This window comes from Amblyomma mixtum, chromosome 5 (assembly GCF_055824585.1).
Source record: "Amblyomma mixtum isolate Tamu chromosome 5, ASM5582458v1, whole genome shotgun sequence".
NCBI lineage: Eukaryota > Metazoa > Arthropoda > Arachnida > Ixodida > Ixodidae > Amblyomma > Amblyomma mixtum.
Genome location: NC_143016.1, coordinates 146,907,926 through 146,926,441, shown reverse-complemented (window position 1 = coordinate 146,926,441; position 18,516 = coordinate 146,907,926). Strand labels below are relative to the sequence as shown.

The 18,516-nt window shown below is 46.5% G+C and overlaps 1 protein-coding gene across 1 annotated transcript in view; it reads right to left on the bottom strand.

Annotated features, from left to right (window-relative positions):
- The window catches only part of LOC149344027 (endothelin-converting enzyme 1-like), a 64,091-nt gene that overhangs the window by 40,062 nt on the left and 5,513 nt on the right, over positions 1 to 18,516 (bottom strand). Inside the window, exons 5-11 of the mRNA XM_089542542.1 lie at positions 15,787 to 15,846; positions 12,845 to 13,006; positions 11,443 to 11,529; positions 8,388 to 8,590; positions 5,716 to 5,886; positions 2,886 to 2,966; positions 275 to 405 (exon numbers count right to left, since the gene is read on the bottom strand). Coding sequence (XP_089398668.1) covers positions 275 to 405; positions 2,886 to 2,966; positions 5,716 to 5,886; positions 8,388 to 8,590; positions 11,443 to 11,529; positions 12,845 to 13,006; positions 15,787 to 15,846 — 895 coding nt within the window. The remainder of the gene's footprint in view (positions 1 to 274; positions 406 to 2,885; positions 2,967 to 5,715; positions 5,887 to 8,387; positions 8,591 to 11,442; positions 11,530 to 12,844; positions 13,007 to 15,786; positions 15,847 to 18,516) is intronic.

Sequence of the window (18,516 nt, the reverse complement as noted above, 5' to 3'; positions counted from 1 at the left end):
TGTGTCGCACCACCAGTGGCAGCATAATGGTAAAACCAGGGAGTGGCTAAACAAGTTGTCCACCTTGGGCATTTGTATCCCGTTGGTGGCGCTCGGGTAAGAGGGCACTACTATTTCCAGATACGCAGATATGAAGAAGTGCAAAAGGTTTTCGTTTGATCACTGTATTTTCTTAAGGTACTAGCAAAGTAATTCCTTGCACTTCTTTAATATTTCAAACCAATTTCTAAGGCGCGCAGATAAAAGGAGGAGGCTGTGGTAACGGTCAAAATACCTCGAGCTGTTTCCAAATACGGGCACCAGTTGTCGTAGGAAGTCCACCGAACTGACCAGGACGTACAGATCTTCTCCCAGCGAGGACTTCTTGACGCCGAACAAGGTGGACAGAAATTCTGTCCAGCTCCACTGCGGAGGAAGCAGAAAATCAAATCAAGGACTTGATCGTGTCCAAAGGTAGATTCCACACGTGTAATGGTCGATAGCGCCAATACAGAAGTGCCATTCATTTAAACAATACCTAGGCTCTCAGGTTTGCTACTGGGCTGTATAGTGCTGGCTACATAGAGGGTCGCAGCGCTTCAGACATCTAGGGAGTGAAAGGAACTTTTTTGCTCCCCCCTCGAGAGTTTTTACGTGTCAAGCGAGTGCCTCCTAGAATTTTGTCACTCAGCTGGGATCAAATGCACTGGCTGGGAAAAGGACAACGTTCTTGTGGATATGGTAGGTGGATTAAATCAGCATGAAATAATTGCATCTACCTGTGTGAAAGTCATGGATCGTGTCCAAAGCCAACAAAACCAAACTCGTTGTCAGCCAAAGTCACGACCATGATGAAGTTAATGGATCAAACCATTACAGGCGGGCCAAACCGCTGATTCCCTCTTGGTCGAACCAAATAACCAAAGAACCAAAAAGCTTAGCCTCCCCCCCCCCCCCCCCCCCCTTCTCCGTCATCTTCTCTGCCTCCGCTGTCTTCTCTCACGCGGTTCTGTAAATCCAATTACAAATGCAGTGGCGCATCTCTATAACAAAGTCGAAAGGGTCTCTCAGTTTCTTCGTTATAGCTGTTAGTTCGCTATAGAGGTACGCGACCTTGGTGTCAACAGCCGCCTACCAGCGGAGTTACCTGTCACTTTGTTTAACGGGCACAACAAAGACGGCATTTGGTGGGTCGCCTATGCGCGTTGCAGGCCTACAACACGCGGATCGAGGGCCCACCATGCGACCCCATATACGTGCAACAGCCGAAAATGTCAGTCTTGCCAACGCTTACCCGCATCTTCCGCAACTAACATTGGCTAGAAGACGGGTTGTGATGAAATAATGTAAAAAAAGGGCTGAAGTTACAGGCCACTGTAAAAAGGGCGCACAGTAGCAATTTCGTCGCGAGTACCTCTTTTGGTCGGCTTTGCCGCACCGCTCACGAGCACAAATGACTTTTACGTTGCTCTGAGCACGCTGTGTGCAATCCTCGGCAACAAAAAAACAATCAAAAACGCCCTCGCCAGCAGCATGAAACGAACTAAAACGGTGCAGTGATCTGTTGTCGTTTTAGTATTTAGACCACTTTTATCGTTATCCTTCCGTCTAGCGTACCCATTCTTCACAAGACACTTATCTCGTGCCGTGAAGTGTTGCATTGAGCGTGCTCGAGTGTAACGCAAGGAAGCCAAGCAAACTCCCGCCGAAACAGCCGCCGCGTGCCCTCTTTCACAGGAGGCCGTAGCAGATTAAGCGCCATGAGAAAGGGGGGTTAAATCTTTCGAATGAACCTATTTCTGTCATCTGCGGCACTATTCCTCAAGCCCCGTATCCTAGGTGCTGAAGCCAATGTGGGCTGTGGAAAAAAACGGGCGCGCATTGCCGATGCGGAGATGTTCAGTTCGTGTGCATATATATTCGGCCGGGTGTGTCGGGGGCGCTCGGTGCAAGTGTTGAAGGCGCGCTCAATACACATCGGCGACCCACTAAACGCTTGCTAGGTTGTCCCCGGTCTGCACCCTGTTGGCATGCGACAGTTGCGGTCAAGATCACCTACGGCTTTAACAAAGCAACGGCTATAACGAAGAGGTCGCTGCGCTACTTCGACTTCATTATGACGAGGTTCAATTGTATATGGAAGCAAAAGACGAGACCGCCTCCTGGAGCAACAGCGGAGAGGAGTTTCCTTCACTCTGACCTGGGCTACATTTTCGAAATGCGACACGACGGGCCGCCGCCTTCGTGCGAGGCAATGCGCATGCATGCGAACGGGATCAAGTAACCAACTCGCCTTCTAGGTGGTTCTTCTGGCCCGCCTTACCACGAGCAACACGATGATGTCTGAAGCAGTGAAGACTTCACATGTAACGAGCACAGTTATACATAACCTAAGCCCAGTGCGATCTCATTTTTTGAGGGCACATAGGTACGCCACACAATACGCACAATGCCTGCACATTGATTCTAAAATTCTGCTTAACGACCCAGTTGAGCAAGCTATGGTTCTGTTTTGCTGAAAGCTTTCCGCTTTACCAACGCCACGTATGAAAAACTACGACATCTAAGCAGCACTTACGTATTCGAGCCCGTATCAGTGCTGTTGATGTGAATTTACGTGCAAGTTTGTTAAACTGTTATTATGGTGAAGTGCAAACGAGGGGACTGGAGAAAGTTTGATCGATTGCTGACCGACGCTGGCTTTTTACTCCAGCGCGCACATGCAGAGTGAGTCGTTGTGTGTAAAGACATGGCCCTACAGCTTCAAAAGCTTGTAGCACGTATGATACGCTGAATGATATCACGCCTGCGTGGACCTTTTAGAGGATCCTCTGAGCACCGACCATTCGTGGAGGAACGAAATTTCGCAGCTTGATGATGGCGCAAGCGAGAACATGTGGACATACCTGGGGTATGGGCAGCAGATTCTTTACCACTACCCGCTCGTACAGGGGGTATGACTCGTTGGGAGCGTCAGCAATCTTGGCCTGCAATTGCAAAAGAAAAACTCAGTATTCACTACCTGCAAGAAACTGCATCTTACTGGTGATTTGCACGGCCTGAGGGGGTGCCTCAATTGATTCAATATGGCGGCGCTGCGGAGGACTGCTCCCAAGGTCAGCCTAGGTGGTATCCCGTTTCTTCTCGATAAACTCGCTGTTGTTGGTCGATCATGGTAATGTCATGCGATTCAAAGGTTCTTTTTCTCAAACGAGAGAAATGAAAAAAAAAAATCCACTCTGTGGCACTTCTAAACAGCAGGCGTGAAAGGGGAGTGGTATAGGCGGTCGACGCGGGCTCTGAAGATAATTTAAATCTATTCCATCGACCATGAAGACTGTTGCGGACCGGGCGATTGAAGACAACAAAAGAAAAAGGTGAGAAGAGCAAGGTCCACGGATCGTTAATTTGCCATGCTGAAAGCTAGAAGAGTTTGTCAGCCACTCTCGCTCGATTCTGATACTTTGCTACTTTAAATATCAGTCCGCATTTACAATCGTGTATACCGATGGAAAGCGAGAATAATAAGGCCGCCTTTTCCCACTCACTCCCTCCTCAGAGCATCTAACCACGCCTTGTGCTCGCAGTGTATTTGTAAGCAGTAGATGCCAGGTATGCGATGATTGTAACACCGCTGTGATAGAGTCCTTTACATCCAGTAGTACTTTATTCTTGTCATTAACTTGTCTGACTGATTTTAGTGAGACCGAGGGCATGGGCAAAAAAGTGCAAACTAATCAATATGAAACGCAATTCACATTTAGTGCGGAATCTCTCATACGCTCACCAACACAGACCAAGAATTTTGTCATCTCTCTATTTTACGCCGTTGCCTAGCAACAGTGACGCCACGTTAAGTAAAAAAAAAAAAAAGACACCACATCAATATCCAGGAATGGGACCCGAACCCGCGGCGGCGCGAACAGATCAGCTTCAAAGACCGCTGCGTGAGCTCAAGGCTATCACCGCATTTTTTTTCTTTATTGCACGAAAGTGCACCCACCCTGACAGGCTTCGCGTCCACCCTGACAGCTGGCCCTATAGCAGCTCACCCGTAACAGGAATGAAGGAAACTGCATGAACCTCACTTGCCTGAGACCTCGTGGCTTACTATGATGAAGATAACTGTTCGATATGTGGTCGTCGCATATGAATGACTGAAGAGTTTATCTCCTGTAAGCCTTGAGAATTATTACTATTTTGCTTACAAATTTGAACGAGCACCTTGTGCTGAAGAAAGCCAATTGTTTCAACATAGTAACATGCGCAGATTGACAGTCGGCATGTAGTTAGGTAAAGCAGCAGTGAAATTGCGGGATAAGTTGAGTTAAGTGTTGTGAAAAACGGACGGCAGTCAAGCTTTGACTAGCTCGACGCTTTCCACACACAGTATTAAGACGTCCGCTGTACACTGCGACTAAAAGCAGTCATTGCGCAATGTGTTGTAACTTGCACATGGTAGCATCTCGCTTTTATACAAGCAGCGGAAGATAGAAAGGAGACCAGATTTTGAGCTGGTCAAAAGTGAAGAAGTTTTGGTTGGTTTTCTAGAGTTTAACTTCCGAAAGCGACCCAGGCTATGAAAGACGTCGTAGCGAAGGGCTCCGGAAATTTCGACCACCTGGGGTTCTTTAACGTGCACATATATCGCTTTGCGCACGAGTCTCTAGCATTTCGCCTCCATGCAAATTCGACTGCCGCGGCCGGGATCGAACTTTCTGGCCAGCAGCCAAGCGCCATAACCACTGAGCCACCGCAGCGGCAAAAGTGAAGTAGAACTTTTGGCTAGGCTAGTTGGTCCATTCTGACATAATTGAAGGAGCGCGAATGAATGTGCCCGATGGCTAAACGAAGATGAGACAGGAAAGAGCGCTGAACTGACAACTGAGTGTTATTGAGCGAAACGTATAAAATATATAGTAAAGCAGTGGCAGTGGTAATCAGATGCAGTCAACGCCACAAAGTGTAATGGGACATAAAAGCGATAAAAGACATTTATAACAAGGTGACCAGGATACAAAACGATAACATCTGACAAAATGAATAGTAAAAAAAGTGTAAAATGACTCAATATCATAAGTTTAGCTAAAACCTGCAAAATTCTTAACAATAAACACGATAAAATAGTAACTTTCAATGTTTCAGGCATCAGTGGTCGACGTGTAAGATTAACAATATTCTTCTAAAAAGGCAAGTTCACTTCAGTAAAGTGGTTTTGACAATCGCTCACACACTCAAAGCCGTTTCTTTTTATGCGGAAAGCTTGCTTCAACTCGCAGGCTACGCTGTCTCGAATTCTATCGAGAACCACTCTTTCAAGTAAGCGAAGCATGCATCTACAACATTTGCAATGACGCACTAGATTAGATCCAGTACCCTTTGTCAGTGAGCGCTCTTTCCTGTCAGCTTTGTTCCGCCTTCGGGCACCTTCGTTTGCGCTGCTTTTCTCATGACAAGAGTTAGGAGTTTGGCATAAATCATTTAGCTAATGCGTAAATAAATTGAGCTACCTGTTTAAATTGACGCTGATGGCTATGAGTTGGGCCGCAGTCGTGTTTTTTTGAAGTGTAAAGAAATCTCCAGATACAATAAAAAATTGATTGATTAATGTGATAGATAGTTTGCAAGGCACATCTAACACGCTACAAAGCTTGTTGAAACACGTAGCGAGACATCCGAATCCTCCGACGATTAAGTGACAGAACAGCACCGGTAGCCCCATTCTAGGCCACTGACCAGGGCGATGTCGTTCTCCAGGTTGAAGGTGTCTTCCGCTAGGCGCGCGGCGAAGTTCTCGTCCTCGACAAGGTAGAAGAAGGCCTTGGCCATCAGGCCCTGGTACCAGGACAGCCGTATCACGTTGTCCTCTAACAGTGGCGTCTCCACGAAGACGTCAGGCGCACCAAGCTGCGGGGGTAAAAAAAATAAAATAGAGGGCAAAATGACGCATGCCTTACTGATTTCTTCCTTTTTTGCACAAGAGCAAAATAAAGAACAAATTTATCTGTTTATAGATCGCATCGAAGCACTACAGAAACGATGTGCGTCGTGACTTTGATGATAAAAATTTCATGCAAAATGTCTGCTACAAACGAAAGCTTGTTCCCTCCAAAGGAGAGGCGGTTAAGTTGGTTGCGCAGGAAACAGATGTTAACACCCATGAACAGATGCGGTGCTCTTCGTCACAGTGCAGATGCAAAAAAGAGAAAAGTAAACATAATGTGCATAATAAGAAATACCGAAGGCGATATGAAAATGAATGAGAATGCAAGCTGTGACTAAAGAGAAACGAGGGCTACGTCTGCTTAATTCTAGGAGTTTTCGGTGATCAAATCTAAAACAATTCAGGGGGCACTTTGGCTCTCTAAAGTGCTGCAATGCGAAAGCCTTTCCTGGCGCACTGTTGGGCATTGGCTGCGAGGCTGTTTGTGCTGTACTAGTGCTTTATTTGACTACACACTATGACCACACATTGCAACTACACACTTTGAATGCCGACTTCGACTGCTTCTTCAGCACGGCTCTCTCTCTGCTTCGATGAGTTCGGTTGTATCCATGGCTCTGTTCGCAGTAATGAGGTACGTAATGTGGTCACCCACGGACGCCTTACGCCCCTGTCGGAGCGGACGAGAACTATTTTATTAGTCGTCGTCTGCTCCAAAAGGGGCATCAGGCATCCGTGGGTGACCTCATTACTTCGAATCCGCGCACTCTGATGTCATAACTACTGCGACCAACACCAACTGAAAAGCGTGATACCTCTGCTGACAACCTTCTGTCGACAACGATTAGGCACTAAAGGCTCAAGGCTTAAAATGGGGAGGGGGTCCCCAACCAAGTGCACTGGACTTATATACAGGGTAGGTTCCGAGGATTGCAAGAAATTACAGCGTCGGACACGGATTTTGATTTGCTATTTTGTCCATAATCGCATGAGCTATAGTTATTCACAAGTCACGCGATCTAGCCGGCAGTTTTGTTCACTAGTGCTGTAAGGGGTCCTGAAATGGTTTTTGACCTGCAATAAAGGTACCCTGAAATGATTTCAGTGGGCATATTCTAGAGCAACACATCTGTAGAGGTGGCCTTTGCGAGTATTGGAGTCAAATTTGAAAGTTTTCATCGGACCCTATAATTTGGAGTGCCAAATTATTTTTATTTTTTTTCTTAAATCACTGCTCGCAGCCGATTAGAACGACACTTCACTGCCGCGTCCATCACCCCGATGACGACAGTGGGTAGTCTGGGCGAGCCTTCATCGGTGTGGGGTACGCGGCGATGTGGTGTCGCCCTAATCGATTTTTATAAAGTTATTTTTAAATTATGGGGTTCACTCAGAGCTTTAAAATTTGACTCGAATACTCGCCAAGACAACCTCTACAGAGGCGTTGCACCAGAATCTGCCAATCGAAATCATATCAGGGTCCCTTTAATCCACGCAATCGTTATGTCACATGCTAAGGAACATCTGAGCGAAGCGCAGATGCTCTATGTACAGGAGACGCATTTTAAACAGTATCACGCGAGCCTCGATCAATGTCTAGCGAACACTGGCCTCGACCGCCCACTTTACACACGTGTGAGGGCCCTACACACTCCCTAGGTCGAGCATGTTGTAACTCTGGACCGGCTGGTGTGTGAGTGCCTTATCACAGCGCGGAGCCGCAAATCCAGCGAGAAGAGGAGCATGCTCAGAGAGATTTTGCCACCGCGAGCATTGTCTGTCAGGCATTTTGCGCATGCAGGCCCAACCAGTTCACCATCAATCTGTGGTTGCAAAAGGGCTTAACCGCGTTATGGAAGCCTATGGTCATTTTCTACCTCTCTCTAGCTCTCCCGCGACGAAGCTGTCTATTATATTGCTCGTATTCTGACCACCCTAGCATCTACCACGACTTGACACGTCTCTCTTCGTACACGCTAGCAAAGAAACCATGGAACGATGATGTCACCTATGATGTTTCGTTACCAGACGCGAAGATAAATGGTGCCCAACCTGCTAACCTTAACCCCTTGAAAACGAAAGTAACAACTACATCGTGTAGGTGAGTCTTTAGAAAAGAGACAGTGAATGTAGCTATTGCCAAAACCTGAAGAACTGGGCTGTCTAACCTTCTGTGTGCGCCATGTGGCCGGAGTGTCGCGCCTTCGCAGCTCCGGTAAGGCTTTCGGAACATATGAGGCTGACAGCTGCGTTAGGCACTCGCCAGCGCGAATGCCCGTAACTGCATACAGATTTCTCTATGTATACCCACGCTATGAAAAAGATGTCGTACTTTCCGCTCTCAGCGACGGAAGTGGCTGGCGAGTACCTGCGAAAGCGAAGTGTTTTGTATTGACCGAGCGATGTCGTATTGCTAAACCGGCGCGAACAGCGCGGTGGTAAGGAGCAGATGAGTCTTGCTCACAGCGCACACGGCCTGTTCCTTAAGCTGGACGTCGGGGCGAAGCTCGGCCGACAGGAATGACTGGACGCCGAGAGTGCGCAGCGCCATGGCCGCCAGTCGGGACAGGTCCAGACGGCGGGCCTCCTCGTTGCTAGGCGGGAACGGCAGGCCCAGCCTAGCCAGCAAAGCCTTGAGTGGCGCCGCGCCCAGCTCCTCGATGGAGTCTGCAAAGACCGCAGACTCAGTCAGGTCGGCTTCATTCTTGGCGACTACACTTTACACCCAGTTGTAGGGGGACCGAGACAGCTGAAGAGAATAGGTTACGTGAAACAGCCTGGACGGAGGTAAGCAGATAAGGTGACCATTACAGAAAAAGTGGAAAGCAGGCAGGCTGCCGTCGTCAAAGCTCCCATTAAATGCGGTCCGAAGGCAGGTCGCTGTGCTCGACAGGCCTCCTAGTTGGAACGGAGCCCGCGTGAGCTTTCCTCTCTACTTCCTCAAATGCGCCTATAACGGGGTTTTGTCAGCATGAGTGCTGTTAGTTGACTTCATAGGCGACCCGGAAGCGTAGGCGCATAGAAAAATACATGAATACATAAAAAATAATAGAAAAATGCGAACTTAGAGAGTCAAGCAGGCGCTAACACCAAGAAAAGCCAGAAACTCGAAGGCCTTCTTGAACACAATCTTAAAAAAGAAAATGCGATAACATTTGGCTGGCTATGGTGCCTACAATGAGTGTCTAATGTTGTTCTTGCGATTCTGCAGGCAAAGCTCTGGTTGGAGCCGGTTCGATTGCCCTTATACGGTATGCATGAGTCGTCACCTCCTAGAATGTTCAAGCGCTTTCTGGTTTACCGTATGGGATAGTACAAATCCGATCCACTGATCCGCCTTAATTCACAAACTGAATCTCGCTACTACACCTTAATCCATTCTTTGGGATGGGACTGCTTTCGAAATTCTGAGGGCCCTCTGGAATTTTTGGTGATGGGCCAACTTCAAAATTTTTGAGGACCCCTAACCCTGAAGACGTGACCACTGGTGGTCACGTGGGGGTGATGACGTCACGACCTTCGCAATTGTATTCACAGATCATCTGCAGTCCTCCTACCACTACAGGGCCAGGCGTGCAGTGGTTGAGCGATGCGCCACCGGCAGGTGGCTGTTTCAAACATACTATTGGTGGGGCTTGTGCAGAGATTTTACGTAACACGTCGCAAAAAATTGATTACTTGTAATCTATAACTTTAGACCACTGCGTTGGGTCTGTGGTTATGGCGATCGGCTGCTGACCCGAAAGACGCAGGTTCGATACCAGCCGCCGCGGTCGAATTTCGATGGAGGCGAAATTCTAGAGGCCCGTGTACTGGGCGATGTCAGTGCACGTTAAATACGAGGTGGTCGAAATTTCCGGAGCACTTCACTACAGCGTCTCCCATAGCCTGAGTTGCTTTGGGAAGTGAAACCACAAACTATTTAAACAATTACTTCGTACAATTTTAATTTATTCATTACTTTTTGCAGCGGTAACTTTCCGGATAATTCAATCACAATTTTCTGTGATTCGTTAGAGGTAAACAGTTGCTTTTTTCCAAAAGCAGGTTGTAACAAACGGTACAGCTTCGAGAACCTCAATCTGACGGCAAACACTTGTGTTATCGGGAGTGTTTCCTTCGTGCCAGAGCGACAACGCACCGGTTGCGGAGAGCTATCGTGCGCAATAAAGTCCAGATCACGACCAGGTCATCGGCGTCTTCCACCTCAGTTGTCGTCCCGAGAAACTTCACCTGACCACTCTGCCAGACGGCACCGAAGTTTACCTTCCACTACACACAACTCGGAGGCTTCCACACGAAGCACGGACGAACAACGAAGCGCGGCGCTTCATAGAGGACTTGGACGCTAGCATCGAAGCATTGCGCAACCACGAGCTGGCCCACTAGGGTATCATAAGTTATGATACCCTTCTTATCTGCAGCGCATACCTTGAGAGAGTGTTCAGCGTAGCTGCTCATCTCGCGAGGAATTGGGGGACAATTAGCGCCGACAACTTCGAAAAACAGCTCTTGAAAACTAACAACGTGTAACAAAATATCAAGGAAGCCGAAGTAGTTCATTGTAGCCTGAATAAATTTCTTTTAAGGCAATAAAAGTTGGAAGGAAAATGACCTAGCTGTAATCAATTACTTTTCTGTAATTGTTCAGTTACTTTCCTGAGGCTGGAGCTGACCACTGTAAGTAGTAATGCCTCAGAGTAATTATAATATTAATCAGTAACTTATTTTCTGTAACGCGCACAAGAATGGCCTTCGTAGATAATATTAATTAAATTTCAATTTTATGCTGAATAAACAGGCCTCATTTCTCTAGAATGATTTTGCCTCTGTCTTAAGAGGCATTTTGCCCCATTTTACCTCTGTCCAAAGAAGCAAAATAGGGCTAATTAACTTTCCAACGCTAAATGAAAACATTCCAGGCCATACTCTATTAAAATTTTTAATATTTGGACTCTATGGGCTGCGTATTCATGACAAAAGTTATGGTAAGCACGTGGTGGGGTTCAGTGCTTTAAGATTGTTGTTCAACACAAATTACGTCAAGTAGCTATCAGAAATGTCTATGCGGTTGCTGTTATCATACGAAAAACTGAATGAACGACATACCTTTCTGTTTCTTTGTAAGTCTCTTCTTTACAGGCGGTTGATACTACTCTGACTTTACTACTCTAACTCCTGAACTTATGTGGTATTTGAATACAACCCAACTGGGTGCCTTAAGAAGGTAACAACATCTTACAACAGCATAAACAAAGTAGCAAAAGCTGAAACACGTCTACAAAAGTGCACTGACCCTAACAATGAAGCAAGAGAATTAGGCAATGCAGTAAAAGCAGAGAAAAATGCTCGGAGCTGCACGCAGAACCTATTGGACAGTGAATAGTGGAGCCTAAAACATTTAGGCTCCACTATATGAAAAGTTACCGACCGGACAGAGTCGGATAGTAACCTTCGCGTGTCCACATTGCTCATGTGTCATATTTTTGAATTAAAGTGGGCATCAGAAGCCAGCTTACCCCTGTCCATGCAGCCAGTGAACATGGCAGCCGCCTTTTCTTCGGCAGACTGCAGGGCGCTGTCGATTGCCATGGCTCTGTAGTCGTCTGAGAGGAGATGAGTAGACCGTTTTCGACCACTTGAAATTTCGTGCGCAAATGGTCTACCACGCTTAAATTGCAAACAAGCACACACACACATCAACAACTAGATGATAAAAGAAGAGAATAAAAGTGCAGAATTTGAAAACTATCACAGTTCTCGCCTTCAGCCGAAGACAGAAAGCCACTACGTCATCCAGTGATGTTTCTTTCGGGGAATTTTGAATTTTTGAGAGAATCTGAGGAGTAAAATTTGAAAAAGGGTTTTTATAGAATGTAGGGGATATTAAGAACCGCAATTGTCCCACTTTTTACAAATTGGTGGAGTTTTCAAGCTGCTGCAGGGGAAAAGAGCCTGAAATAAGGAGTTTCGGGTCTGAGTGAGGGAATTTGCGGTTCACACATGAAACATAACTACTGACGACATTTGCGTTCTCCCCTCCCTCCCACTTCCCATAGGGTGTGCTCACATCGAGTTCTGTTTAGATCACTTGGCAGCAGGTGGCGTATACAAAACAGCAAACAATCCACTGCTCACACGTTCGTAGCAGCTTAGGCCAATGTAAATCACGTTATCGTCCTAAAGTGTGCAAATACAGTAGCAAACGTCACCGACGACGCAGTAACCCCTCCATAATACAAAATTTTAGGCGAATTGGTTACCTACATTCATTATTACAGCGCAATGACGGCACAGAACAAGAAGGGGACACAACAGCGCTGATACCACCTGGCGATCAGAACGGGAAAAGAAACATACAAGAATAGCTGTAGGCATGCGCAAGGGTAAAGTAACGGCGGTTATCCGGCACGTGTCAGATTCCACATTCTAGATACTTCATCTCTTTCTGGGACAATGCCACTGATGGTGCGCGTATGCACTCGTCCTGCAGTCTAATAATCATAGCAGCTTCTATTATTTCTCTTGATAATGTGTCTCGGTGTTTCCCTATGACAGCGCTGTTGTGTCCCCTTCTTGTTCTGTGCCGTCATTGCGCTGTAATAATGAATGCAGTAACCCCGCAGGAGGTCTATATTACATAGCGGTTACCTTAAGAGTGCGGGAAGTACAAGTGGTTCCGATACTGAACGGACCACAACACGAGTATTCAGAGAATTATTACTCTGCTCTAAGTATCAGTGAAAAAGTACACTTTTCCTTGTCTTCAAAACACTTTTCGTCTGGACGCATAATATGCAGCTTCAGGGCTTAAATAAGAAAAGAATTTGCCCTCGCGTGCAACCTGGCGGTTCCTTTTCATATTGGAGCTACGTGCACATACATCGAGGACAAGAGGGCAGGAAAGAGAGACGGGCCCACCGTAAAGCTGGCGCACGTATCGAGCCCTCACGGCGTCCGTGCGGGCGTTCTCCGCCTGGTGGCGTGACGGCAGGTTCCGGCGCACCCAACGGCCGCAAACATGCGCGTAGAAGTCGTCGCACGCAGGCGCCTTTTCGTCCACGTCCTGAGACAGCGCCTCCTCTGCGTTTACGGACAACAACCATCAGGCAGCCAGATTTCTCGCTGAAATCGGTAAGTGCCGCTTCTAGTCTTGTAATCATAGCTCAGTATCTCATCACTACATTTAATTCAAGATCGGTATAGCCTACTTGTGATAATGCAGGCTGTTGTACTTGTGATTCTCCTTCCTGGGCATGGCACAGTTGCAGTATTTCTTATATAAATCATATAGGCCACCAATTTAATCGCGATGTGCTCTACTGTACTTTGACATTGTTCTGATTGTTTTTCTGTTTATCTATTTAAATCTGCTGTGAAGCGAATCTCTGTAGTGCTATTAACGTTAGGAGAAACTACACGGAGTCTGATAAGAACGTCGTCCATGTCAGCTGCCGCAGTCTCATTATAATTTTTCAGGCTTGGCAAAAAGCGATGCTGAGAAAGCGGGACTTCTGAAGGCTTATGGACAACAGAGGTATGATTGAGAGCCTGTTGGGCGTCTGACGTGGTCTGTAGAGAGCTTGTGCAGTCCTTCGACATAAATGACGACTTTCAAGCGCCGCAGTAGTTGTCCTATGTAATTCTTGCTTTGTTGAACATACAGTATTTTATAGCTACAGTGATGCATTTCTGGTACGGCACTTCATGAAACACTACGGAAAAAGATGTTATTCCGATTGCGTCCGCTGAATGCGCCTGCTGATTTATAGCTACAGTGATGCATTTCTGGTACGGCACTTCATGAAACACTACGGAAAAAGATGTTATTCCGATTGCGTCCGCTGAATGCGCCTGCTGAAGAATGCATTTCTTTCGATCTAAATGGAGGAGAGAGACAGAGAAGAACGGGTGGCACAAGAAACGCTCCTCGACGCAGAGGCTGTGGCTGAAGTTAAACGGTATTCACACACGTGGGATCCCGCCTCGGAGGGATGTGCATGATATCGCCGATCAACGGCGATCCCTCACCACGCGCTGAATTCAAACGCGCAGTTACCATACATACAAACCGCTGTCTAAAATACGGGACGCCGCCGTGGGCACACAGACTACGGACTGCGTAACTTGCCTGACGCGAAAAAAACAACGTAGTTAGACCGTGTAGTGTGTACGGAAGCACTTGGAGCAACACCGCCTCAAAGGCGACCGCATGCAAAGTCTTATCGTCAGCCGCTATCGGCAGCCGCGAGCGGGGAGAGGGGTACCGGTTCTGTGGGTTGACGGAGCAGCTCCGCTATGTCTCCGACGCTGGAGCTCCGTCAAAGGTTGAGGCTGCACACATACCTCGGGATTTTGAGCTTTGCTGGTGGAGTAGAGCTTTCGCGCTCAAAAAGCCCCTCCGGCCCCGCCTTGAAGTGCGAGGAAAGGTCTCGTTTGTGTGAGCCGAGCAAACAATCTCCTTTCCATCGCCTGCGAACGACTGAGAGCTATGCCACAGCGCCTCCCCCCGAAGGCGGGAGGTTTGTCACGTGACGCTGTGGTCCTGAATGGGGGAGGGGGACTCATCATTCGTGTGATCATCAGTGAGGATGACGACAAGGATGATGATGTAGCGACAATGATGGATGATTCATTGTCCGAAATTGCTCCAAAGGCGGATTTTTGTGATATTTTTGAATGTGTGACGGCGCGTGATGGAGGACACTTTCTCCCTGGTGAGCTGCCAGCCAGCGCCCGTACCCGAGATGATGGATGTGTCTAAAGAAATGGGGCTCAGAAGGCACATTTTTCATATTGCCATGTTGTCTTAATGAGCCGGCCAAAGTCATCCAACTGTGAACAGTGACTCAAACGTTACACCTCTTCCTTCCATATATCAACTATGAATTGGTGAGGTCGGTGAATTTGTTTCATTTATTGCCAGGGTAGAAAGCGTGGCGGAAACTGCTTGCGATTCGAGATTTTGCCTCAAAACACGCTGACAACAAGCCTAGGAGAGCAGCCCTTTAATATATTGTGCACTAAAATCGTCGATTTTTTTTTCTCTCAGCCGTTGAACCGGAACCCAAGACAATCAGCAAACAATTATACCGGCCTCACGGCCGATGCAAGACAGCAACGGTTGCAATAGATCTAAGCGTTGTTTGCTTAAGAAATGCTTTAGGATGTTTAATTTCAATGAAAACCACGTGCATAGGGCTTTAGCACACAGCGCTTGTAGCGACACTGTACTACAACATTCGCGCATGAACACCGCTCTTCCCACGTTGTGCCACGGTGGTTGAAATAGGGCTCAGTATCCCCTCGTCTTGTGTTTAAATAAAGAGGATAGAGAGGAGGGCATCAGAAAGAGAAGGGCAAGCTGGCGGACTAATTCTGAGAGGACACCTGAACCACGACAGTAAAGAGAAAAAAAAATTAAGACAAGAGATTGTGCCAATAAGTCAGTTTTCTGACAGTGGCCCTTCTCTAATGCTGCAGAACTCCTTGCAGAAAATTATCCGCGAAATAAACTTGTAATCGCTTGGACATTTGACAAGTACTAACATAGATTATGCGCACGGCACGCACAGTTAGGCGCAAGTATGCGGAACAAGCCGCAGCGTTCTGGCTAGGATCGAAGTCCTGATATAGAAATGAACTTGCAGAGTAAAAACTCCATTGGTCTAAGGACATTCATCGCAGGGCATGTTCTTCAAGTGTAAAGGGAGACCGAGAAAAGTGCCCTAAATTCTCACAATTTATTTAACACCCGGAGAATGGGTTTCTCGTTAATTCGTAGCCTTGTCCTCATATAAAGTAGAGGTGACCTTAAAGCTTCGGCTATGTCGTGCTCATAGCATCCACGACATTCAGCGTACCTTCAGCTCGGCAGTCGGGATTTCGGCAGACGACGATATCCAAGCCGTCATCGATGTTCCCTGCACACAACAAGGAATCTATATTCGGATACAAGTGAACTCTGCAATGACCACAACACAAAACTCCTCCGTCACAAAAAGTCGTCCTTTATTAAAGATTTTCTTGCTATCTAGACAACAAGCGAATAACTAGGCGAAGTAGTACGCTCGAGAATTTTGGTGCTTCTTGCTGTTTCAATATTAGTCAAACATTAAAAAGCTGATTTCAATAACTGTTGCGATTGGTCTTCGGAGGAATACAGGACGCCGCGGACCAGAGTTCGTTATTACCAACTGCTGTCTTTTAAGCGTTGTATCTAACTAAAGATCTCTGGCACTAAACTGAGGCTTAACACAAGCGGAGTTCATTACGGTTGTTTTCTGCACACAGGGCGCATTCGGAGAGCGCAATTATATCTCATTTGTCAATAAAGGAAAGTCATGCCTATCAGAATAATCCCAGTTATATCCACTGCTTTATTCTTTATTCAAGGATTCCTGCAGCGCCCGAAGGCATTATTGTAGGGTGGACGTATAACAAAATCAAGCATTACTAGTGCCATAGTTAGGTGATGGGACTATTCGAACACCACATGGAGCAGCCATGCACGCAACAAAAACACGCACAAACTTGTCTACATCGAATTATGCAGTCGTAGGATAAAATCAATTCATGAATATATGCATGATAGGCTTCCGCAGAGGTGCAGTCAACCATGTTACTAGGCGGCTTCCTCCGTTAGGTATGACATGTGGAAAGATGGAATTTTTATGAGCTTTAGTTAGACATCTATTTCTTGTACCTCAAAACCGTGATCGCAAGATGCAGCTACAAAATGTGGCACATATTTATCAATCCCAATTTTGCCGAAACAGATGCGGCAGAACATTTGCAATTTACTGCGCAGGAGCCTATTACTAAGTTCCCATCCAAAAGATTCCTTCATTGCTGAAACCCTGTGTTGAAAATTATAGTAATTGGCGACAACGCGGGCTGCACACTTCTGTACGCGACCTGAAAGATCTGATAATGCTACTGTACATGAATCCCACACCGCGCTGGCATATTCAAGAATGGGTTTAATGTGTCTGAGGTACAGCAGTTTTTACATTTGCTGGGGCTTTGGGAAAATTTCTCCGCATGAAATACAACATCCTAGATGCTTTGCCAGTTGCATACTTAACATAAACTCTCCATGTAAGATACTGTCTGAAATACACACCAAGATAATTAAATTCGGAAAATTTATCGAAAGCAGCAGAATTTAAACAGTACATCTAGTTAATTGGGTTAAGTTTTCATGTAAGAGAAGCATGTTTGCATTTATTTAAATTCAGCCTCATTTTCCGCGTGATGCAGTGAGGACACGCACAAATTCTAGACTGGATCTGTACAGCACGCGCTGGGTCTATCTCCAAATATCCCAATTCACCTTCTCACCTAACTCCCTGCTGGTCCACGATGAGGTTTTTTTTTCGCCTAAAATTCATTGTTTCCTCGCCAGACATTCGGCTAGTTGTTTTCGGCCTTACATGTCTCATCGGACTCCATTTACGTTTCTTAATTTTAGTCCAAAATGGCATAAATGTTTTTTTTTTCCCACATATATGTTGCTCTTTTCTTATTTATCAGCGCTACACCCTAGCACTTTCTTTTCCATAAGTCAGTGTGCTGTTCTCAATTTAAAGCCTTTCAGTTAGCCTTCATGTCCGTTGCGAGTAAAACAGCACGAAAAAGCGAACACAAAAACAAAAAATTGCCACCACCACTACCACCACCACCAGCGCTGACACATAACCGACGTTTTACCACGTGCACACATGTTTATAAAGACCTCCCCCAATATAAAACCTCTCTTTTCTCCAAATCGTCTTCTAAGCGTGTACGTTTCCGAGCCCGCCAATGCACGTAGAAATTTAAGGTGATTTGCAAACCTTTGACTTAAATCACCTGATGCGATATTTAACGCGTATCTGGCATGTGTTAGGTAAAATTTTCCGTCTATTAATCACCTGTTGCGTGAGATTTTATTTTCAAAGTATTTTGTACATCGGCACGAAATTTGTATGGATATTCGCCCAAAGGAGGATAATACTAATGAACATGCATAGCAAGTGCCTTGCATGTGTAACATTGGAGGTTAATATGACAGCGGTGCGTAATTTTGAGAAGAATGTTAGATCTAAATCGAGAATTCATTTCACTTGGAAACCCCCTCTGCGCTACACTATCAATAGTCGCTCTTTCCTGAATTTATTCGTAACATAGCCCGAAAATTGAGGTTCTGAAATTTAATACAAGGCTGAAAGCAGCTTTCCTCCTCATGTGGCTCCGCAGTGGCTTATTGGTTACAGCACTCGGCTGCTGACCCGAAAGACGCGGGTTCGACCCCGGCCGTGGTGGCCGAATTTTGATGGGGGCGATATTCTAGAGGCCCGTGTACTGTGCGATGTCAGTGCACGTTAAAGAACCCCAGGTGGTCGACATTTCCGAAGCCATTCACTACGGCGTCCCTCATAGCCAGAGTCGCTTTGGGACGTCGAGCCCCCATAAACCATAAACCTCCTTAAGGCTATAGCGTCGTGAGACAGTGAGCGAATGGGTTGGCACACCTGATCACACAAACACAGATTTGTTGCTAGAAGCAAATGAAACCAAAGCAAAGAGCAACTGCGGTGCCCTCAGCACAT